A 26,124-nucleotide genomic window follows, 5' to 3' on the forward strand; every position below is an offset into this window, starting at 1 on the left:
GCAATCTTACTCCACAGTCTGTGTCTGTGTTTAATTGCACACTGCAAATTAGAACAACCAGAGTCAAGCTGATGCTACTGTACTTCCTACCTGTCTCAACAGCCTCTTTAAATTAGAGCTTTAGTTTAGTCTTTGTTCTCAAACTTATCATAAGTAAGCATATAGACAAACATTCCACACACACACACACACACACACACACACACACACACACACACACAGCTCATGACTGACATTGCAGGTTAATCTTTATTGTTCCTGACAAATAACTGCTGGGAACAAACAGTGAGGCGGTGTGGTGATGTTAGCAGTACGCCTTTTCTTAATTAAAAAGCATGTCTTTGTTATACCTGCACCACCGATAACAGCTATCTGTGTAGGGGAGATAAGGTGGGGAGTGGGGGTGAACAACACAAGGAATAACACTGTTCTGCAAAACATTATCACCCAATTCTGTGTTTAACCTTGTTAGTCAACTTCACTCCACCAATTGTGCACTTATTTTTGAAATATATGGTAAAAACACCTCATTTCATAGAGGAAAAAACTTAGTTTCACAATTCTCATGAGTTTGGATGTATAAAATCACATTTGTAATACAAGGTTTTATTGTATTTTTCCCTAAATCTTTAATTGTTGGTGTTTTTTTAAACAGTTGCAGCCTTTCAACATAAAAATAATACATGAAAATAAGTGTATCTCTTTGGCATTAAATATAAGCTTTTTTAAAATATTTGCATTGTTGAGGCTCTACAGTTATAATAATAATAATGATAATAATAATAATAATAATGATATTAATAATAATAATAATACATTTTATTTATCAGCACTTTCAATAAAACGCAAAGACATTTTACAAGATTATTGAGAGCTTTGTAATTAATGAGGAGGATCTTGAAGTGGATATGCTGCTTTAATGAGAGCCAGTGAAGGTGTTGCAGGATGGGTGTAACACATTTCTTTGAGTACCATAAATTAACAAATAATAGCCGGGTTTCAATTAACCGCAGAGTGCAGGTGTATAATTTCATATTTTTTGTATATTTTCGGTTCTAACTAAATGCCTGAGTCTAATTTATTTTTATTTTTTTTATCAAGGAAGAAGACGCAGCATGTTTTTCTTCATCGCCTTTTTCATGTATTGTGCTTGCTTTTTGTCAGTCACTATCACATTGATGATCGCAATGGCTCCGGTGCAGCAAAACAATAAAAAGTACGACTTGAAATTTAACATTTCTTCTTAAAATATTATGCAGAGGAAAACTCGGCAGAAGCAGCCGCTAGACGTTACTCTGTCGACCCTAACAGAGTGAGAGATTGGCGAAAAAATAAAACTGAGCTTCAGTGTCTGTCTGAGGAGGACAGCAACAGGGCCAGGCTGCCTGGTGGAGGGAGGAAGAAGGCTAGCGAGTAGCTGGAGAAAAACATGCGGGAATGAGTTATCAGCAAATGGGCACGCCACGAGAGAGTGTCCCGCAATATGATCAGGGCGATCGCGAAACAAATGTACGCCACCATGAGTGACAGCAGAGATGAGTCGATTCCTCCGCCGCAACAACTTCACTTGCAGAGGACGCACAACTGTTGAACGCCTGTCCCAAATAAACGCCTGGGCCCGTATTCACAATGACTTTTATCTTAACGTTAGGAGTACTCCTAAATCGGACTAAAAGTTTTTATGTAGGAGTCGTTTCTTAAAAGTAATTCACAAAGCCGCTGAGACTTTTACTTATGAAAACAGTGAACACCTAAGCTAGAAGTAACTCTCTGTTGCTATGGATGACGTCTTTTTATAGGGACGCACTTAGAAGCGGTGACAACGGTGATTGGTTGTTGAGTGACAGGGCAGCCCATTGAAAAGTCATTTAGGCTACGCAATGCATGAAGTGAAAATAAGGAAGTTGCCTACAAGCCCATGACAAAGCCTATGAAAAGATATTGGATAAAGAAATGTATTTATGAGGAGAATTAAGTGCCCCCCCCCCCCAAACAAAAAAAACAAAAACACTAAGGACAAAAATTACAAATTAGAAGATTGCGATGACACACGTGAATTGCCAATAAAAGCGGCATTTGCTCGAAAAGCTGCATCAAACCACTCTCCATTAAAAATCGGGAATTGTGTGTTCATCTGGGCCATTTCGCAACAATGTCCGGTATATTGTAACATGCGCCAAAGACAGTTTGTGTATTGATGGAATGCTACTTTTTCCGATTGACTAGACCTATTCGCACGAGACAAGTAGAACCTGGGGACCTCCAGTAATTTGTAATAATTGCGGAGGTCGTCTGTGATCTTAATCCCGTGCGAATCTGCAGATGTCCATAATTTGTAATGTAAATTAGCAACCATATTTCACCAAACAGAGGTATCTGTCAGGTCATGTGATAATATTAGTCCCGTGTGAATCTGCATCTCTGTGATTTGGGATCGTTTTTTGTTTTTCTTAAGGTTTTTTGTGTTTTCCACGGCCTTTTTCCTGGTCAAGAATCATGGAGGCTGCGTTGGGAGTTAGAAATGAAAGTTTTGACAACATTTTGGGTGCAAATTCAGGAGGCTCATCAGAAGAGCGAAATCTCGAAAGATGATTAGATGGATTACATGCATGGCAGCATGCGGTAAGGAACATTTTTCCATCTTTCAACAGGCTCACCAGTTATTATGTTAAAAATATCCATATCTAACCGTTGTGCAGCTCCAACAAGGGCTCCGGTGCGATCGACCCGGGGGATAATGTCAGTAAATTCGAGTTAAAACATAGACTTCGCTTATCCTGTGCGAATGCGCCACACGAAACACGGACGTGGTGGGATAATTTCTAAATCACTTGAGATCCCCAGGTGCGAAGAGCTGCATGTTCCCCTTAGCCAAACATTTTAACTCTGGCGTTATTGGATTGTTTTGGTTGTTTGGGGACGTTATTGCGTCCCTCACCAACTCAACCACAACTTAAATCTCTTCACAGTCCATCTGACATTGTTTTAATAATTCCCTGTCATTTAGCGTCTCCAAAACATTTGTTTGTGACCAGGTCTTAGCGAGTTAGGAGTCCTCTGGACTACTTCTAAGGTCTCCCAGACTTAGGTGCTACTTTTAGGCTTTAAATGTTTTGTGAATAACTCTTATTTTCAAAAATTAGGAGTCCTTACGTTACGACTGACATGCCCACTGACTTTGCCGGGTCGCCACGAAGAATGTAGCTGACGGACGGAGCTTCGCTGTTGCAGAGGGACACTGAGGTTTATCGCTGCGAGCATTTTGTTCTCACAGACTAACCTCGCCTCATAACGAGGCTGTGACCTCATATTAGCTCAAAGCTATGTCTGCAAGTCCAGATTTACATGATGCCTATAATGACGCCATTGTGTGTAAGTAACTGTTACTGTTTTCACCCTCGTTTAATTTTACTGTGACTTACGTTTCTTTATTCATACTCTCTTTTTAATTGTTTTCCAGCTGCCTGTAAGACATTACGAGACAGTACGCAGGACAACAAACAACCAGATCTTGCATCGCAGGCTGAGGCTGTGAGGAGTTCAGCTCGGAGTCGATCGAGAACAAAGAGGGTAAGATTTATTAGATTAGATCCGGTTTTGGTCAATGTGACTATTATTCTATTAAATAATAGATGTGTTGTATACATACGCAGTGCATCGCGCTGTACTGATCGTCTTTATTGATTGTTTTTACAGCTGCTGGAAGCGAGACAGAGTGCTAGCTGAGGATGAGGTGGACCTTTCGAAGTGCGCCGCGATGGACCTGATGTCTGAGGAGGAAGACGGCACAAGATGGCGGGGTGTCTGGATGGATTGTGCGACCTCCGTCCTTTCGCAGCCGGGAGCTCAACGAGCTCTGTGCCACACTGCTGTCACATGAGAGGCGATTCCAAAGTACAGGGCAGCGCACCACAGACGTCTGCAAAAACAGACACTTCGCGGTGCTGTAGGATTTTGGGCTTCTCGTGAGCTTCCCGTTTGTTGTGTGGGCAGATTATGCTTTGTACATAGTTGTGGTGTGATTGTGTTTGTGCTAATAAAACTCTTTCTTTGAATAAACAACACCTTCCTGGCAAATGTTCCTTTCCTCAATAAATTCATTCATGTCCTTGATGATATAAATATAAATGAATGAATAATTAAAATAATTTTAAAAAAGTATATATATATATATATATATATATATATATATATATTCTCACTGGGGTTTACATTTATAATGACCCAGGATGACCAATCACAAGTGATTTTGCTTGTTTATAAGTAGTGGGTTCATCCAATACTGAGTGAGGATATTCAAGCCAGCCCACACATTCTCTGGCCAGGCGTGGTTTCGCAGCTATTCATATGCAAATTAGAGCCGTTCGCACCTCCGGGAGCTCCACATACATCATGGTTCGTTTCCGTCAATTTTCGGCACAGACTAACGCGACTTTCACAGCCTGTAAATTGACGTTAACTGCTGAAAATTAGGGAGATTTCCGGGCGTTTACGGGGACGAAATCCCACTTTTCATGTAGTGGGACTGGTTGGGCAAACTCTCATGAACCCTCGATGACCCTGCGGAGGGTATAGAGTTGGACCAGTGTTCTCCTGAATCCGAGGTTCGACTATCAGGCAAATTCTCCTCTCCAGTACCCTGGAATAGACTTTCCCAGGGAGGCTGAGGAGTGTGATCCCCTGATAGTTGGAACACACCCTCCGGTCCCCCTTTTTGAATAGGCGGACCACCACCCCGGTCTGCCAGTCCAGAGGCACTGTCCCCGACTGCCACGCGATGCTGCAGAGACGTGTCAGCCAAGACAGCCCCACAACATCCAGAGACTTGAGGTACTCAGGGCGGATCTCATCCACCCCCGGTGCTTTGCCACTGAGGAGCTTCCGGACTACCTCAGTGACTTCAGCTTGGGTGATGAATGGGTCAACCTCTGAGTCCCCAGCCTCTGCTTCTTCTATGGAAGGCGTGTCAGTGGGATTGAGGAGATCCTCAAAGTATTCCCTCCACCGCCCGACGATGTCCCCAGTCGAGGTCAACAGCTCCCCACCTCCACTGAAAACAGTGTTGGTGGAGGACTGCTTCCCCTTCCTGAGGCGCCGGATGGTTTGCCAGAATTTCCTCGAGGCCGACCGGTAGTCCTCCTCCATGGCCTCCCCGAACTCTTCCCAGACCCGAGTTTTTGCCATGCATGTAATCCATCTAATCATCTTTTGAGATTTCACTCTTCTGATGAGCCTCCTGAATTTGCCCCCCAAATGACTAATGACTTCCCAAAGCAGCCTCCATAATTTTCGACCAGGAAAAAGGCAGAATAAAGGTGTGGAAAACACAAAAAACCTTAAGTCACAGAGATGCCGATTCGCATGGGACTAATATTATGACCTCTGTGTTTGCGTTACTCTTTACAAATTATGGACATGGCAGATTCGCACAGGATTAAGATCACAGACGACCACCACAATTATTACAAATTACTGGAGGTCCCCAGATTATACTAGTCCCGTGCGAATAGGTCTTTTGTCAATCGGAAAAAGTTGCATTCCATCAATACACAAACTCTCTTTGACGCACATTACAATATACCGGACATTGTTGGGAAATGGCCCCGAGGGGGGGGGGTGCACTTAATTCTCTTCATAAATACATTTCTTTATCCAATATCTTTTCATAGGCTTTGTCATGGGCTTGTAGGCAACTTCCTTATTTTCACTTCATGCATTGCGTAGCCTAAATGACTTTTCAATGGGCTGCCCTGTCACTCAACAACCAATCACCGTTGTCACCGCTTCCTTATAAAATGACATCATCCATAGCAACAGAGAGTTACTTCTAGTTTAGGAGTTCACTGTTTTCATAACTAAAAGTAAGTCTCAGCGGCTTTGTGAATTACTGTTAAGAAACAACTCCTACATAAAAACTTTTAGTCCGATTTAGGAGTACTCCTAACGTTAAGATAAAAGTCTTTGTGAATACGGGCCCAGACCCCTATCTAAATGAATGGAGGCATGGTCAAATCCAACGTTTAACGTGATAGCAGGACGGAAAAAACATAAAGACATGCTCGCCAGTGAAATAAGATACAAATAAAAACCAAAAAACATCGACTTTACCGTAGAAATGATGTTTAAAACATTCTTTTCCTACAGGGAGAACTCCACTGCGCATGCGCGCGGATTTACGACACCGACGTCCATCGTACGGCTCTGGCTCTACTCTACCTGACTACGGTCAGCTTTTTGCACAAAAATATAAATATATAGAATAGTTACCTCTAAGTTGTTCCGTGGTTTCAACATGGATGTATTGGCAGAGACTTCCAGCTGGCTCTGCTTGCCACCAGGTGAATGGTCTCTGTCGTAAAAACTACTTGTGCGCATGCGCTGGTGAAACAACATGATTGGGCTATAATTTTCCCGGTTCGGCTGTGACAATGCAGGTGATTGGCTGTTGGTGAAAGGGGCGGGATATGCGCCATCTTTGGCGTCACAGATTTCCCCATTCAAAATTATCAGAGTGATCTGTCTCTACAATAGTAGAACGTCTCTGATATAGCGTAACACGGTTTTTGGACGGTAAGAACTGCAGGGGACATGTCCCCTGTGTCCCCCCCCCCCCCCAAAAAAAATTACGTCTGTGTGTGTGTGTGTATGCGTGTGTGTGTTTGTGTGAGAGAGAGAAGGATCTCAAAGAAGTCTGTTAATATTGCAGTGGTTTGAATGACCATTCATTCTGTGGATGGACACCAAATGGGGATATTATTGTATTGGTACCTATGTGTAGCAGGCAGTGTGATGGGAAAGTGATTAATGTGGATCACATGCATCCATAATGAAATGAGCATGGGGATAGGAAATGTTCAACAGAGAGACATGACTGGGGATGCTGTTTTGAGCTCGTTATCTAGGACCAGATTGTTAAAATCCTTGTTCACGCCAATTACTGCAACCATAAAATTTGGTCAATGCTGATGAAACCAGCAAGTGGCAATCATGCAAACATTTGAAACCTTACACTACCAACACCAAAACCTTACTTCTATAAATTACTCTGGTATGCTGTAAACTTGCAAGACAATATAGTTTTTATCAAAATGACACAGAGTGTATATCTCTTCAGTGCAGGCTTCATGGACAATATTATTTCTTGTTCTAATGAAATGTAAAATTCAATTCAGGAGTTTATTGTAAAGAATTCACGTGGGTGTGAGTAAGGGTATTATGAGTTGCATGATTTGTGCATGCTTATGTTTTCATAAGCACACCTTCATTTCAGAAAAAAAATGGTATAACAATAGTTACAACAATTGTTACAATTATAATTTTTACAGTTGATATTAATAACTTCCAATTTAGTGCCTGTCTAATTTCAATGTGGATAAAACGATTTAATCTCATTGTTCCTCTAGACTTTCCAAATTTTTGTGGATTATGAGTTTGTGGATCCAGCAGAATAATTGATGAGCTTGAGGTTTCACAAAGTGGCACCTGTAACATACAACCTTGTCTCCAAGCATGGCACCTTGGAAGAGGACAGGCCACACAAATAATCAGAATCATAGTTGATCGTAGGCTCATTTTAGGGGTGTTCAAACATGCCTATATTAGATCTCAGCACCCCTAAAACGAATTATTATCAATGTCAATTTTCTTAATTACATTTTCCACCTCCCTAAAAAAAAATGTAATCAATGTGAAACTACCTCAATAACGTGCAGTCATTTCAGCTCAGTGTGAGTCTTTACTGAGTTTTGCTGTAATTTACTGTTCGTTCTTTGCTCCTCTGTCTGTTTACTGCATGCATACAGCCGACACGCTGTGGAGACAGGTCTGACAGTGCCAGACACCTCACACACGCACATGGAGCAGAGCAGACTGAGTGAAGAGTGAAGATATTGAGAATTGATGACAATTTACTACTTAAAATTCACATTCACTGCCACACTGTTAATTTCTTTATTATTTATTTTGTACAATATCATGTCTATATCTATATACGAGTGTGTTTTATTCCTCACCTTTTTAATTATACTGTTTATGTTTTACTATTGTTTTTTTGTGATGTTCTGTCCCGTGGCTGCTGTGGCGCACAAATTTCCCCGTTTGTGGGACAAACTGATTCTAATTCTGTGTCTGTTTCTGTTTTGTTCTGTTTGCAATGCAACATAAATTTGGAGGCAGCAAAGACGTTGTCTATGCCAGAGCATAATTTCAATTTCATACATGACTTCAAAGAAATGTCTGTTTTTCCAAAGATGAATATAGATCACACATTTTATCCCTGCAAAACAGCCAGGTCCATGTGAGAGTAAGGTTTTGATGTTACCTGACTACATTGCCTCCTCTTACATGTCTTAAATACTCTGTTTTCTTAATTATCATCGGGTTATACACCAATCAGACATGACATTATTATTATTTATGTATTTTTTTGATATACTATAATAATCCCAAATTGGGAAATTCTTTTTTCCACTCACATTACACACAGGTGCGCACACACAAACACACACATGCAGTGTAGAGGAGATGAGCGAAGGGGCAGCCACACATGCTACGGCACCCAATGAGCAGTGTTAGGGGTCGGTGCCTTGCTCAAGGTGCCTTGGTCTGAACCGGCGACCTTCAAGTCCCCAAGCCAAGTCCCTACGAACTGAGCTATTGCCACCCTCATTACCACCTGTCTAATATTGTGTTGGTCCTCCTTTTGCTGAAGGTGTGCTGTGGCATCTGGCACCAAAATGTTAGCAGCAGGTCCTTTAAGTCCTGTAAGTTACGAGGTGGGGCCTCCATGGATTGGACTTGCTTGTCCAGCACATCCCACAGATGCTCGATTGGATTGAGACCTGGGGAATTTGGAGGCCAAGTCAACACCTCAACCTTGGTGTTGTGCTCCTCAATCCATCCTGACCCATTTCTGCTTTGAGGCATTATCCTGCTGAAAGAGGCCACAGCCAATCAGGGAATACTGTTTCCATGAAAGGGTGTACATGGTCTGCAACAATGCTGAGGTAGGTGGTACGTGTCAGAGTAACATCCACATGGATGGCAGGACCCAAGGTTTCCCAGCAGAACATTGGCCAAAGCATCACACTGCCTCTGCTGGCTTGTCTTCATCCCGGAGTGCATCCTGGTGCCATGTGTTCCCCAGGTAAGCGACGCACACGCACCCGGCCATCCACGTGATGTAAAAGAAAAAGTGATTCATCAGACCAGACCACATTCTTCCATTGCTCCGTGGTCCAATTCTGATGCTCACGTGCCCATTGTTGGTGCTTTCGATGGTGGACAGGTGTCAGCATGGGCACCCTGACTGGTCTGCGGCTATGCAGCCCCATACACAACAAACTGTGATGCATTGTGTATCCTGACACCTCTCTATCAGAACCAGCATCAACTTTTTCAGCAATTTCACTAGCAAGGACCACACCGTCAACGAGATGCGTTTAAGGATTTATTAGTGACAAAGGAAAACGAAGTGTCGAAGATCTTGGTTCTTTTGAGTTCTTCGAGTGCGTTGTGGGGATTCTTGTAGAGAATCCGCCGCCGCTCCCGGGCAGCGACGGACCCCCTCATGGACCTACAAAGGAGAGGAGAGAAAGAAGAAACAGGCAGAGAGAAATGGGGTGGGGGGGAGGGGTGCAGAATATGAGAGCGAAGCAGAGGAGAGGGTCAGGTGGTTATTTATAGAAATGCGGAAGTTGGCGCTGTTGAGGTGTGGTCCTGCTCCTGAAACTTCGCCAATTAAGCTTCAATTAAGCAACAGTAGCTCGTCTGATGGATTGGACCAACCGGGCCAGCCTTCACTCCCCACGTGCATCAGTGAGACTTGGCCCTTCATGACCCTGTCGCCAATTCACCACTGTTTCTTCCTTGGACCACTTTTGATAGATACTGACCACTGCCTGGTGTTATGTTATTCCAGATCAGTGTATGTCATCTTCTAGCTGCATGCAGTATGTTTGTTTTAAGAAGAACCAGATGAAAAAGTGGAGAGACAGAGAAGATTGTTATAGTGGAAAATCAGAAACTGTGAAAAAACATTTCATTATAGAATTTTTAATTTGTGGGAGCTGAGCACCAAGAATCTGATCCAAGAATCGCCCTGGTCAGAATATGTGCAAATGTAGATGAAAAAATACACATGTGTAAACTGTAACACTTAAATCAGCAATGATCTGTAACTGGGCCACACAGGACTGATGACCCAGAACAGGAATCTGCATTAGGTGGCACTGCTTGAACATTACATTTTTGCTTTTTAACTGTAATTTTTTCTGCTTTATTGTTAAACCAAGTATTACGTTGGACATTATGCAACGTTTTAAAAAATGAATAATGATCCGACATAGTTATTAATTATGATAGATAACAGGCTCTAATTTAAATTAGATTGCTTCTGAAACATTACCCTTGAAGAAAGGAAAAGATAGGTGATTCAGTCTCATTACAAAAACTTAACTGTCAATTTGGAACTTTGATTAATAATTAACGTAGTTAATGTATGTTATTATGAAACCCTGTGTTGTGTAATGACCAAAAAAGTCACCTCGAGTGTCGAAGTCCTGTTATGCAAACCTTAATAATTCAAGTATAGACGCCCCCCCCAGTTCCCATCCTGGGTGGCCAGAGATCAGATGTGAGCCCTCACATCCAGGTCTCATCAGTTACATGAAGACAATAGAATAGAGAAGTGGCCAAATCAGTGCCTTTTTATTCTAATGTCTCATATAAGATGACTCATTAGGGCAAACAATATAATACATACCACATGTTTCCTTTTTTATTTACAATGTACAAGATAACTTATTCACCATTATACAACGCAGGGTTGCATAAACTCCTTCATGCTACACAAATTACAGAAATGATATACAGTCATTTATATACATATATAAATAACACGTAGGGCATCTTTTGAATCTGCGTCAGGCAGAGTAGACTTCACAGCTGAGCCTTTGGTGAGGAGGTCAAAGTGAGCATGACATTTTTAGGCAAAATTACATATATATTTATATTGTAATTAGTCAGAATCTGTGAGAAAATTCCCCCTGTTTGTCTATGAAAAGATCAAGTCAAATAAAATGTATGTCATTTTTTATAGTTCATTATCAATATTTTGAAGTTACTTGGAAAGTCACTGAACTTTTAAAACATACTTTTAAGAAGATTGAATTTGTAAAACATTTCCTTAGTAATTTTATATGAATTAATTATCATAATTATAATATTCATAATTATAATTTTATATTGACCAATTGACATGGCTATTTAATTAGAGTAATAGAAATATTTTTTATGTGAGTTAATTTTATGAATTTTGTAATCAATGTAAAAAATTAATCAATTAATGTATCCCAGTGAGCAATTAATTAATTTGTTCGGTCATTCTGTCAAACAATGTAATTACTCTTCAAACTACATCTTTCTCACAAAATAAAAAAAAAATAACTAAACAAATCTAGATACATTGCACTTCAGCAAGGGTGACAAGGTAGCAAATGTAGAAAAGCTTGTGTGAATGCAAGAGTACTCTGATAATTATGATGCTGATGCACCACCTCCTAGAAATAGATTCATGAACAATATATATCCCCAGAACATGGAGCACAAAACAAAGGAAAACTTTAATAGAAAAAATACAAACTTCATAGGAAATTAATTATATATATATATATATATATATATATATATATATATATATATATATATATATATATATATAAATATAAATATATATATATATATATATATATATATATAAATATAAATATATATATATATATATATATATATATATATATATATATATATATATATATATAAATATATATAAATAAATAAAAGTCTTTTGAATGGTGTCTCTTGTCTTTACAATGACTATAAACATGATGGTCTAACAGTAAGATCAGCGCTAGAGTTAATCCAAAGGCTTGTGGGAGACTCCAAGGTCCACTGGGAGAAGGTTCTTTGATCTGATAAGACCAAAACTGCGCTTTTTTGCCATCAGCCAAGATGCTTTGTTTGGTGGACACCAAACACTGCAAATCACTACAAACACACCATCCCCATCGTCAAGCATGGTGGTGGCAGCATCATGCTGTGGGGATGCTCCTTGGCAGCAGGTCCTGAAAGACTTATAAAAGTAGAGGGTAAAATGAAGCAAGCAATATAATGACCCAAAGCATTACAGCCAAAGCTACACAGACAACAAGGTAAATGTTCCATAGTGGCTGAGTCAAAGCCCTGACCTCAATGGACAATTGATGGGCTGTTCACAGACGATCTCTGTGCAACCTGGCAGAGCTTGAGCAGGTCAGTAAACAGAATGGAGTAAAATTTCAGTGCCCACAAGCCTGACTAAGAATAATCCACACATACTCAGTGTTGTGATTGAGGCCAAAGTTGTATCTACTAAATGCTGACTTGAAGGGGTGAATCATAATGCAATTACTTATTTAACACTATATATTTTAATTTTTTTGGAATTTTTGGTCAAAAGAAGCCAAATTATATTGACCATGATTAATTTATAAAAGCAATTAATGAGGAAAACATCCAAGGGGGTGAATACTTTTTATAAGCACTGTACGTAAAGCTACAGAGCAGACAACAGTGGATGTTTCAAAAGGTTTTAGAAGCATCACTGGGTTCTGACAAAGGATATTAATAGGAATAAGGAACAGAATTACATTTTGAACATAAAAAATACAATTGATAATTAGTTTTGATTTGACTTTGATATGGGCTTTTACCTGTGATCTCCAAAATGTGAGCCAGTGGAAAATCCGGACTAGTAGTTTCAGCATTACAGGACCAATAGGAAAGCAGCATAGCTGCAGCTCACAGAATCCCATAGATAATGTAAATGTTGACTGAAAATGTGTTCACCTACATTCAACTTTGTAAAATGTGGATTTGGGTGTTATACCGAGGTATCTCAGTAAAAAATGAGACCTTTACTGGCCACACATCATTTTAAAGCATTTAAAACCCCATTGTGGAACATTTCCTCTCATTCCAATCATGTTACAGGCGTAAGGACTGCCACAACGGGTTTATATGCTGCACATAGCAGGGCAGGTTTACAGAGCGTACAGTGGAATAATATCACACAGGAAATATTTTCCCGTCTGTGATCAGACATCAAACTGAAAATTATGAGAGTAAAACCTTATGAATAGCTAGATGTGGTCAGTAAAGCAGTGACTGGAGCTTATTGGATTTTCCATAAAAGAATAATCCATAAAGCAATATGCAAAAAACGCTGCAGGGTTCCTACTGGCCCTGCTGCATCCATATTCACATCCAAAGCTTGTATGCGTTAATTAATCCCTATCTTAAAGACATTTGTCACTCAGATTGCACCACACACAAACAGACAAAGATGCAAACATGAAATATTATTCCCACAAGAACCTGGATGGATGACTGCTATCTATTATCCGCCAGAGAGTTTCAGGGAAACAATAAATTAGATGACCAGTCAATGCGTGACATTAAGTATGTGTGTGTGTGTTAGTGTGTGTGTGTGCGTGCGGGCGTGTGTGCGCGCGCTACAGAGAAGGGGGAGGATGTCACGTCACATTAACACGCTTTATCCCTTTCACCCCCTCCCTATGATCCTTGGTGACGTAAGCCACACAAACTACTTAAACATCGCGCGGAGCCTCCAGCCGCAGAGGCAGCGGCTCAGTGGACTCCTCCAGAGGTGACCGGGTTTTAGACAAGCGGCCACACAGAGGAAAGAAAACGTGTGTGTTCGTGAGTGTGTGTGTGTGTTTGACCTCTCCAGTGCCACACAGGTAGCCGCACGCAGATATATCGGGCGCGCAGTCTCGTGCCAGTCAACAGTTTCCTACTCCGCCGGCACTCCCGAGGGCACGCGGGGACGAGGACAGCATCCACCGGCTCTTCAGTAGCGTTTAGAATAAGACAGAGGTAAGAAAAGAAGTGTACTGTGACCTCCTCTGTTCTCCTCTCCTCTTCTCCTCCTTCAGCAGCCCATCAGACACTCAGGGAACTTCATGGCATGGTCGACATGCATACTTTCACATATGTTAGAATGATTGATGTGAGACTGTCAAGAGAAAAACCTGTTGCCCCAATATAAAGCATGATGGTATCAGTGTGAGGCTGCTGGTAGTGGAGGAAGAACACTTAGTAGGAGAGTAAATAGTTACAGGAGAATATTTTAAACCTAGTGGCTGAAATCTCTACTTAAAGGTTGTCGCTTTTAAAAAAAGGTTCATTTTATTGTCATATTTTTTAATGATCATGATTCAAAAGTAAAGTAATTATTAACAATCTGAGCCTGAACTTTTTGTGGCTGATGTTGCTGTTTTCTGTCCCTCTCTGTCTTCAGTCCATGGCTGCCACTGCACACAGCAGCTGCGTGTGGATGTTGGTTCTGGGCATGTGTGTGTCGCTGGTTGTTGGAACAGACTGCAGAAAGGAATGTGCACTGTGTGTGTACCGACTGCTGGGACAGCAGTCTGGTTTCTCCTCCCGGGTAATTTCACTATATTTGATTCTTGCTGTTAAGTTAAATTATTGTTTCATATTTATCTTTTTCTGTATATGAATGATCCATTCAAATCAGTAAAAGATATAGACACAGTCTGGCGTCTCACCAAAGGTAAAATATATTGTAAATAGGCTCAGTTTTAGACTTAAAACCAGAGTGGGTTCCACAGTGGCGTGGTTTCTTCTCCACATGAAGTCGTGCAGTATAGGTAGGTCTTTAATTCATCGGCTACAGTAAAGCACTGGACACCTCCTTTTATATTCTACCCTTAAGATGTATTAAACAATGGACAGGTAGAATTTTAGAGGCACTTTTTGAAAAAAGTGATATATTGTCTTTAAACATTCTTCTTTCCTCTTCTTTCAAATGCCCTCTGCAATTTATTGTTCACCACTGATCTTTTTTTCTGAAATTCCTCTCTTTCCCTGTTCTATTCTCTCTATTCTCTCCTCTCTCTGTATCTCCCATTCCTTTGCTCTTTCCCTCTTTCAGTCCCCACCTCTCCTCTTTTCCTATTTCATCATTATTAGATGATAGTAATTATGATAAAACTGTCCCGTAGTTTACTAAACAATGTCGTCTTGACAAATAAAAGGTGAGAACATAAAGTAATTTGAAGTGAGAACATTTAGAATACAAACATCTAAATACATTCTCTCATTTGAAGTGTCAATAGTTAAATTATACCAATTCTCTAATGTGTAATTGTTAAATTTGTTAAAATATCAAACCGGTAGCAGTGGCTTAATGGAGACCCTTAAGCCCATAGGGGTTCCAAAAAGATCCTAACAATACAAACTCCTTCAGTTCAAATCTGTTCGCGCTAATCTCTCAATAGATGTTTTAATATTATCTCCACTGACTCCTAGCCTGTAAAATGCATTTGAAGTAATTGCTTTTTTGCTGGGCAACATGGCCTTAAAATAATATTGCACAACTCTTTAGGCTTTATATGGTGATACATTATATATATCTGTATATATTGAAATCTCCTCAAAAGCACTTCATTGGGAATGGGCGACAAAATATCAAATTATTTCTGATGAAATATCTCAATATCAATACTCTGACAATATTACTATACTATGCTACTTTGCTTTACAATACCATATGACTATACAAAATAGAAACACAATGACATTTTCAAAACAATCATCAGTATTGTGGATATAATGACAACATGTGTAAAGGCAAGTATTAGAACAGGGAGGTATATTCAGAAAATGACATCACTTAATGTAATGAGCCTTTAAAAACAGGAAAACACAACATGAATACCATATCACCATATAACCATATTCATTCAGACCATGTACATATAGCCTCCTATTCTGATAGCGATATCATATTGAGATACTGCCCTGCCCTACTTACAACATGTCTGTTTTGAAATGCAGCGTAAAGAGTATGTTAAAATTAATTTAAAATTACCATGGAAATAACTCTTCAACACTTAATTTTGAATATGTATTGTAATTTTGTCTGTATCTCGCTGCTAAGCTATGGTGTTGCCATTTGACATTGTCCACATGTTCAGGTCCAGCCAGCTGGTTTATGGTGCAATGTTTTTATGAAGGCTTTTGAAGACAGACTGGCTGAAAGAAAAACAGTTTGCCCTTTCAATTCTAATGTTCTAAGGATAGTAAGGTTGTGTCAATTTTAGGATTTTTTATGAAACAGTAACTTTATTGAACTTTTAAATTGTCATCACGTTTAGACAGCAAACATTGAATATTTTCTGATACAGGGCTATCCAGAATTAATTGACCCACACAGTATCACTGACATTTAAACATAAGAATTAATGATGTAAATCATGGAGCCAGTTCATTCTCAAAAATATGAAGGAAAATGAAGGTCAAAATGGATAAAATCCCCTTGAAACGCAGTGAAGTTGGCATAATTGGAGCAGATGGGCTTTAGGCAACTTCAGTGAGTTTAGAGAAAAAATATTTTAATCTACACATGACAATAAAAACAACAATATGAAATGAATCTATAAAATGCACTAACATACCATGAGAAGTATAAATTGATCATGCAGAGAAGTCCTTAGCTGTATGTGATTATGCCACGTTAGTATTGCCCCAAAAACATCATAATTAATGTTGTTCCAGGACCATCATAAAAACTGACCAATCGTCCTATTGTGATGTCATAGCTTTGCCACGACAGTCCGAATTCAGTTAATATTTCTTGGGGGGAGACATCATTTCAATGTACGGAGCGGTACTGAAAAGTGAACTGAGTGAGCTCCATACAGGAATCTGACTCAGGAGGTGGAGGTTTGTATCCCATTTGGAACAGTATTGTATACTTACCACTTATTATTGTTATGTTAAGTTCACTTATTATTTTCTGTTTCTTGTCAGTTTTCTGACACTGATTAATTAATTAATTTCTGTATTTTTTCCAGTCTGGTTCACAGAGTCACTAAGCTGTGACATTACCAAGTGTGTAGCAGGTCAGTTCATATGATGTTCCAGAAACAACACCAACTCAGCGATATCAGATCGCTTATATGTTTACACCACAGTGTGATTTTTTTGGGTAGTGTCCCATCAGATAAAATGATAATTAAAAAATCAACTCATCATGCTTTATGTAATTACAATGAACTATGCTATGCAGCTACTGTATTGATACAGGTTTTGTTTTCATTTTATTTGTAATTGAGTCATACCGTAATATGTCCCTTTCATAACAATCACTTAAGTTTTGATAATAAGTAAAGGTCTTTACAAATCCTCTGACGGTAACAAAAACACCACCGTTTATTCTTCTTCGGGGATCAGCAGGTATGTCACACAAATGTGCTTTGTTAACTCAATATCGACAAATCTGATTGGCTTACAATAACAAGTCTCATGTAACAAGCAGCTGCATTGGAAAAAAATGTCACAGAACAAACATTTTGATATAACGTTTTGTTGATATAATAATTTGACTCAGTATGTAAGTGGCCTTATATGGTAGTAAGTTTGCTAAGTAGGGAGGTTTCCCTACAGTAGTTCCCTCCTCACATTTGGTAGGGATCTTTTTTCTGAGGGTTCTCCTTTACATTATTTCTCTGTACTCCTCTCCTTCTCTGCTTTGGGTCCTCCTCTCCCTTTCATAACTTGTCCTCTTCTCCCACTTGAAACCTTTCAGCCTTGTCGATGACCACAATCAGGGTGATATTTTTCCAATAATGTTTTTTTTTTATTTTTTTTTTTTGAGGCCTTTCCTTTCCTCCATTCTTTTTTCCGATTCCCTCCTCATTTTCAGTACTTTCCATAACAACCTTCCCTTTCTCAATTTTTCTTTCGTTGCTTCCATTCCCAAACATTTCAATACTACTCAATAGGAGGGAATGGACAGTAAGACCCAGAGAAATAACTTAAAAATACTAGAAATCCAAATGGAATATTTTCTTTCATCTTGAATCCAGATTTGGTCCTTTCTGTGTCTTTTTGCTATTTACACAATAATTTCTTGCCGCATACTTCCTGTAATGCCCACCAGAGAGTGCTGCTGCCTTCCCCCCTCCTGGCCCCTCAGGCACTAATTTGTCCTCAATTCAATTTTGTTGTTCATTTAATCTGTCTTCATAAGCCAGCAGCACTGAAAGCTCAGCAAGAATCCCTCCCACAAACAATCAAACAGTAATGTCTGATGGCTTGAATAAGTGAAATCCAATGACACATGTGGGGTTGGAAGCAGGTGATCCTGACAGTGCGCAGCCCCCAGGGCTCAGCAGATGCCTTTAGTCTGATTATACTCCTGCCATCACTGTTATATGGACTCACATAGTTAAAGGATGACTGGGATAAGTGGGCTTTTATAGCAGAGGCTTCCATTAGATGAGTAGGATACTATGTCAGTATGTGAGGAACAGGCCGCTACAAAGGGTTTTTAGGGAGAAATTGTGTTTTTCTTAGTTGTTAAGGGTGCGCATGGGAAACAGCGGGAATGAAATGGGCTGTTGTATTCTCCCAACCCATCTTTTGAATCTCCCCTCTTGACTGTTTCTCTCTTTACTCTAGTCTTTGTTTGTATTTCCTGATATCAACACAATGTTTGAGTCCCACATCTTAAATAGCAGAAATTTCTTTGTGTTTCTTTCTGTCTACATCTGAGTATTAATAAGAATTAATCGAAGCTTATTGTCAGGTTTTAATACATTTAAGTACTAGAGAGAGAAAAATAGCTTTAAGCACTATAAGAGACAATAGCCTCAAACAGCTGTCCTATCACCATAAAGTCACTTAAGAATTGCATTTTTTTTTCATTTTTTCATTTTTTCTGTGATCTAGGTGAGATGGTGGAAGAGTCAAACAAGCTAAACATTTACATAAACTCATTTTATATTGCCTTAAATGCATTTGGTTCTTGTGATTTCAGTTAATTAGTAGCTGTAAAAAACATGAAAAGAAAGTCGGCACACTTCCCTTAAGTGCAATTTAAAATCCACTGGATGTGCTAATACATTGCACTTGAGGGAGCTTCAGTGTCTGGACCTTTTTTTAATATTTAATTTTTGTGTTTTGGCCCCCACCTTTTTTTGTGTTCGGAGAAGGGCGACCACAAAGCATTTGTTGTTTAACAGCTTGAATAAATGTGTAAAGTAGCACTTCATGGTGAACGAGTAAAACATAACTAAACTAAACTTATTTGCTCGTGACAAAATTGCTCAAAGCTGGATCTAGAATTTACTTTGAAATTCTGCTTTAAAGAAGGACTTAAAAGTGAATCCATTACCCACATCAGGTAATGCTTTATATCATTATATTATAGATTATATTTATATTCGCAATAGAGCTCACATTAATTAAAATGTGACAGATCGGTAACCGTAAAGGCTCACCTACTCCCACTCGCATTTTATAAGGACATCAGGGACCTAATACCTGTTAACTAATTAACTTATTACAAGGACCTTAAAGGGATAGTTCGTGTTTTTGAAGTGGGGTCATATAAAGTACATATCTATAGTCGATCTGTTCCCTACCCTAATTGCCGATCAGCGCAGCCTCAGTTTGGAGAAGTAGAGAGCCGCTCCGGCCCAGACGTTCAGCTTTGTACTGCAGTGAACGGATTCCAGATGCAAAGCAAATTTTAACCACCTAAAACAGGGCCCACCTAAATCTATATCAGTTCAAGTGTCAGTTCAACACTTTACATCGCCGTCAGACTGCCCTTTCTTTTGGCACTACATTTTCTCAACCGTAGAACCTCCGTATCCCTCTGCATTAGCGTAACTGGGCCTTGCACTGTATTTCGCCACCCGCAGATAACCTGTTTGGGTCAGAGTTTCAGCGGTAGGGATACAGAGGTTCAACAGTTGAGACAGTTGATGTAGTGCCAAAAGAAAGGGCGGTCAGACGGTGTGACCGCGGCTGTAAAGCAGTGTGAATTTTCTCTATATAACTTACACTTGAACTGATATAGATTTTTTTAGGTGAGGCTTGTTTCATAACACATGCTTTCCCGTCAGGGCCTTCAGTGCATTGGCGCACAACAACCCCTCTCTGGTGCAGAACATAAGGGAATTGCCTGCATGGTCTTCAGTAAAGCCTTTTGTCAGTAAATGTGAGATGTTCAGACATGCACGTCTGCATCTTCGCAACTAGAAACAAGGAAGTGAGTGTTGTTACATGTGTAGTTTAACAAGTTTAAGGTTTTGTGTGGGGAGCAGCTATACTATGATGATTGATCAATTTGCAGAAAAGTTGAGGTAATTAGAAAAAAAAATGTAAATATCATGCAGAATTCCCAGGCATCTGTTAACAATTGAAATTGGACATCCTGGAGGGACTGATAAATAGCAGGTGTGTGCTGGAGTGTCATAGTTGCTGAGGCTGCACAAAGACCAACATGTGCAAGCCTATGCTTACTGAGCGAAGTACTGGGAGGATTAATTATTCAAGAAATATTCAACATGCAGTGCCTAGTGGCACCCCCAAGGAGGGGATGGGGGCCATGGCCAGCCTTTTGGTGGCCCTGGCAGTGCCTCCTATAGCCACAAAACTAGACTAATGTTCAGTGCATGGACAAATTGATGTTATTGGAGCTGTTTTTGTGAGATGAACCTGAGCTACTGACTAATTCAGTGATAAACACAGTTTATTTCCTATAAATTCTTCACAATAAAAACTCCTCGCTATTATTATTAAGTTTTTTAAAAGTATTTACTATGAAGCAGCAAAATCAGTAAAAATGTTGATCTGTCAACAGTAACAACTGTAAACTAAAATTAAGCAGATATATGAATTGATCACTCGCTTTTGCCCCTCGTTTAGAAGGTCCATGGTAATGGAAACACCCATCCTTGCAGCATGATTTGATTCAGTGTGGCCAAAAGTGCTGATAGCAAGGCTCAGCGGGTGTCTGCAAGAATATCACAGCATCATTTTCCATTTAACAGCTCCTCTTTGATAACACAATCCATAGCTCCACAAGGTTAACTACTCTTTTGCACAGTTGTGGTGAGCAAGGACAGTTCTCTCTTTTCTCAAATTGATATACATACTGCAGCCCATCTCCTTGGCCAATGGTCTGCATACGTTTCATTGGACTGCAGTGGTTTACATGATGTGCATTTGAAGAGATGCGACTGCTTGACTTGGGGAAAAAACAAGATGAACGACAGCATATTTTCAGACTTCAGCTCCGTACTCAACACACATAGGATTGATCATCTTCTCATTTTATTTTAAGAAAGACAACAAATGTGTCATTTCTAAAATGTTTATTTCCTTTAATATCTGCTCATATCTGCTCATATCTGCCTCTACATCACTAAGGGACCCTTACAAAGTGTTTAAACAGCTGACTCTGTTAAGTTTGAGGGGTTATTTATAGTAATTATAGTAATTTATACTAAATACTATTATTTAGTATATAAAAAAGATGCTTTCCCAGATTAACCCATAGTGATTAAGACATGTCAAAACCATGACATGTTTTATTAAGCAGACATTACATTGATGAAATTCATTATGAAAATTAATACTAATTACTCTGAATTTTACAGACATGCTCACTTGAGTGTGAGGGTGGTTTGGACAGCCAGAAGCTGCGCCTGTGCCAGGACTTACTGTTGGAGGAGGAGGACCACAATCCTCTGACAGCTGACTCCCGTCAACAGCAAGACCAGGAAGCACTGGGTGGAAACATGGCCGATAATAATGACGCAACATCTCCAGAACACCAGCTGGCCAAGAAGTACGGAGGCTTTATGAAGCGCTACGGTGGTTTCATGTCTCGCCGCTCCTCCTCTCCAGAGGGAGCACTTGAGGATCCTGGGAACCAGGATGAGGAAGAAAATGCTCGTCTGGAGATATTAAAGATTCTCAATGCAGTGGCTGAGCATGGTGGTGAGGGGGATGGTCAGGGAAGTGAGGCAGTTAAGAGGTATGGAGGCTTCATGCGTCGGGCTGAAGAAGGGGTGGTGCAGGGTGACCTGTTGGAAGCAGTGTTAGGGCGTGGGCTCAAGAAGCGCTATGGTGGCTTCATGAGGCGCGTGGGCCGGCCTGAGTGGTTGGTGGACAGCAGCAAGAGTGGAGGGGTTTTGAAACGGGCTTGGGAGAATGGCAGTGAGCTACAGAAGAGGTACGGGGGGTTCATGGACTAGGACCCTTCACTCCATCTATTCCTCCAACACCACCTCTCTTCAACCAATCACCTTGTAGTCTGGACTTGACCGGCCCAACTGCTCTGCTAATCACATTGCATCATCTGGCTTTGTATAACATGCTACTGCCTACTCCATTGGTTCAATTAATCCTGTATTGATAAAAAGAAGATAAACATATATTGTTCAGATGTACACAAATCATTTATGGTCTGCTTTTGTTTTTCATGATGATATTATTTATTAAAAGAATCTGTTGATCGAGGTGTGTTAGTAAGTGTATGATGTTTTAAAAATTACCATGTCTGGTTTGTGTGTGCGCTTGAGGGCCTTTATAAGTGGTAGACAATCAAGTCAAGGGCCCTCCAACCATTCAAATACACAAGTATATCAACACAGCATAAAATATGGTGATTCTGCTTGCTTTCATGCTTTCCATAAAAATGATACTCAAACAAACAATAATAGTTTTCTAGTACTTTTCTAGTATGTGTTTGTCTTCAGTTATAATTACTGGTAGAATTAGTTGCACTTGACACCTGACCTGGCCTCATGCTAGACCTGATACTAAATAATAGATGCTGTTGTATTTGCATCTTTACTAAGGCACACAATTATGTTTACTGCATAATTTTTGATAGATGTCCAAATCTAGTGTGTTTAATAAGGTATTATATAGTGTCCACCCCAACAGGTACAGATAGGGGTGTTTTTTCAGCTTGATAACGCCATGCTACACAAATTACAGAAAATATTCTGATGAAGGTTCTCAGTCATCCAGGTCATAGTAAATCTACCATGGTAAAACGTCTTCAAGAAACTGAAACAAGTCCAGTTGCCTACAATATAGCACTTCATGAACAGTTATTTATATACATGGTATATACAAATATACATGAACACACCGTGCGACTTTTGAAACTGTGGCAGGGTAAATGTTAGCAGCAGAAACAAGATGGTGATGAGCACCAAGCATCGATGTTCTTAACATTGGCTGCAGCTGCTAGGAGTTAGAGTCCGCCACACCTCGTCCAGCTGTAGTCCTGTGCTTTATTGGCTCAGAACGTGGTCCAACCATCAAGTGCAACATCTCAATCCAAGAGGTTGTGGAGGAGACAGGTCGATGTGGGCACAACAGTCTCAGATTTCATGTTGTTATGCCAGCCTGAGTCCCATTTTGCTCATATCTATTTCCTGTGGCCAGACATTAGCCAGGAGCAGCCTTAAAAGTAGATTTGCCTGACTCTTATTCTGACTGTCTTCCTCCCTGGGGTGGTCCAAATGGTCAGGATGGATTTTTGGAAGATGCTGTGGGATGTGAAGGTCTCAAAGTCCACCGCTCTCAACCCAAAACACCCGCTTTCAATGATGGTGACAGTATTTCTGCAATTGGCAGTAAGGGTGTCAGGAATAAAGCCCAAAAAATGACTGTCAAATAAACTAAATTGTATACTATGGTTGAAGTACTTTCTGCTGCATTTTTATGCACTGCCGTTGCCATAGAAAAAATGTGGTGGCTGGACAGTTAGAGGACAATGTTCAGAGACATTTCAGCAAGATAAGAAAACTGGACTGTAGAGTCTGAAAATTGACGGGGGATATTCCAATGTCTCTCATTAAAGTAACTCTACTCTTCTTCTATGATCACAGGTTGTCATTTGTCATTGTTGATTAGTTGGCACTCTCGGTGGGGCAGGTCTTACGTTATTTGGGCCCGCCTGTGGGCAGATGCGAGAGAGTGAGGATATGGATTTGGCCGTGTTTCCAAGGGGGACACAGGAACTTTCTGTAAGGACCACAACCTCTGGACCACAACCTGATACTAAATAATAGATGCTGTTGTATTTGCATCTTTACTAAGGCACACAATTATGTTTACTGCATAATTTTTGATAGATGTCCAAATCTAGTGTGTTTAATAAGGTATTATATAGTGTCCACCCCAACAGGTACAGATAGGGGTGTTTTTTCAGCTTGATAACGCCATGCTACACAAATTACAGAAAATATTCTGATGAAGGTTCTCAGTCATCCAGGTCATAGTAAATCTACCATGGTAAAACGTCTTCAAGAAACTGAAACAAGTCCAGTTGCCTACAATATAGCACTTCATGAACAGTTATTTATATACATGGTATATACAAATATACATGAACACACCGTGCGACTTTTGAAACTGTGGCAGGGTAAATGTTAGCAGCAGAAACAAGATGGTGATGAGCACCAAGCATCGATGTTCTTAACATTGGCTGCAGCTGCTAGGAGTTAGAGTCCGCCACACCTCGTCCAGCTGTAGTCCTGTGCTTTATTGGCTCAGAACGTGGTCCAACCATCAAGTGCAACAGCTCAATCCAAGAGGTTGTGGAGGAGACAGGTCGATGTGGGCACAACAGTCTCAGATTTCATGTTGTTATGCCAGCCTGAGTCCCATTTTGCTCATATCTATTTCCTGTGGCCAGACATTAGCCAGGAGCAGCCTTAAAAGTAGATTTGCCTGACTCTTATTCTGACTGTCTTCCTCCCTGGGGTGGTCCAAATGGTCAGGATGGATTTTTGGAAGATGCTGTGGGATGTGAAGGTCTCAAAGTCCACCGCTCTCAACCCAAAACACCCGCTTTCAATGATGGTGACAGTATTTCTGCAATTGGCAGTAAGGGTGTCAGGAATAAAGCCCAAAAAATGACTGTCAAATAAACTAAATTGTATACTATGGTTGAAGTACTTTCTGCTGCATTTTTATGCACTGCCGTTGCCATAGAAAAAATGTGGTGGCTGGACAGTTAGAGGACAATGTTCAGAGACATTTCAGCAAGATAAGAAAACTGGACTGTAGAGTCTGAAAATTGACGGGGGATATTCCAATGTCTCTCATTAAAGTAACTCTACTCTTCTTCTATGATCACAGGTTGTCATTTGTCATTGTTGATTAGTTGGCACTCTCGGTGGGGCAGGTCTTACGTTATTTGGGCCCGCCTGTGGGCAGATGCGAGAGAGTGAGGATATGGATTTGGCCGTGTTTCCAAGGGGGACACAGGAACTTTCTGTAAGGACCACAACCTCTGGAAGGCTCATTGCATATCTGCTGCAGGGACTGATCTCTAAATTAAGTTCTGGAGACATACATTTTTTCACCCCTGAAATTCCCTGCTCCAGTAGTACTATGCAAAATTCAAAAGAACTTTGGGGGTGGGGCTTAAAAGCGATGTACATTTCTGATCACGTTTTATTTCAGCCACTATTTTTAAAAATCTGCCACCACAAACCAGTTTGTTTTTTCGTCATTCAACACATGAGCCTGCTGCTTCAATAAACCTACTGTACAGCAGTTATCATCTGGCTGTCACAGTGGGTTCTGACAAATGCCAAGTCAGCTCGCCATACTGTACTTGGTGCTTTGAAGGGATTCATTTTCCTACTAATTAATTATTCACTCATTTAATTTAATCAATGGAGGTGGTGCCCCTTTTAACAAGTGCTAAATAATATTTCATAATGTGGTGAGAATGCTACAAATGACAACATGGACTTGCGATAGTATATATTGAGCTGTGACACAGCTGTATTGAAACAGTGAACAAGAGTGACTCAAGCTTCAGACATTGGGTACAGTCTGCCCATCACCAAAAACCACTGAGGGTATTTGGAGGGTAAACCAAACAGTTACATTCAAATCATTGTACCTGAGTCAAAGAGCCCATCCTAAATTGAACCTTAAATGACCCATCCATTTTTTGAGCCATTTATTTATCCCTTAAGTAGAAGGATACATAAAATCATTATGGTGAGAAACAACAATGGATGTCCATTCATGTAGAAAGGGTGAGGAGAGAAGTGGGAAGTGCCAGGTCAATACAACCATTTATATCTGAGTTTCAAGCCATTTTTATTTTCTTGGCAAACAATTGATCTGATAATATACGTATGTACTGTGTATATACACTATATTGCCAAAAATATTCGCTCATCTGCCTTGAATTGCATATGAATT

The 26,124-nt window shown here is 40.1% G+C and overlaps 1 protein-coding gene across 1 annotated transcript; it reads left to right on the forward strand.

Annotated features, from left to right (window-relative positions):
- Positions 1-13,650: 13,650 nt before the first annotated feature.
- Positions 13,651-22,402, forward strand: LOC115573338 (proenkephalin-A-like). Its single transcript, XM_030404075.1, has 3 exons — positions 13,651-13,935; positions 14,360-14,506; positions 21,537-22,402. The coding sequence occupies exons 2-3, from the start codon at positions 14,363-14,365 to the stop codon at positions 22,134-22,136; spliced, it is 744 nt and encodes a 247-aa protein (XP_030259935.1). The 5' UTR covers positions 13,651-13,935; positions 14,360-14,362; the 3' UTR covers positions 22,137-22,402.
- The last annotated feature ends 3,722 nt before the right edge of the window (positions 22,403-26,124 follow it).

Source organism: Sparus aurata, chromosome 21, assembly GCF_900880675.1.
Source record: "Sparus aurata chromosome 21, fSpaAur1.1, whole genome shotgun sequence".
NCBI lineage: Eukaryota > Metazoa > Chordata > Actinopteri > Spariformes > Sparidae > Sparus > Sparus aurata.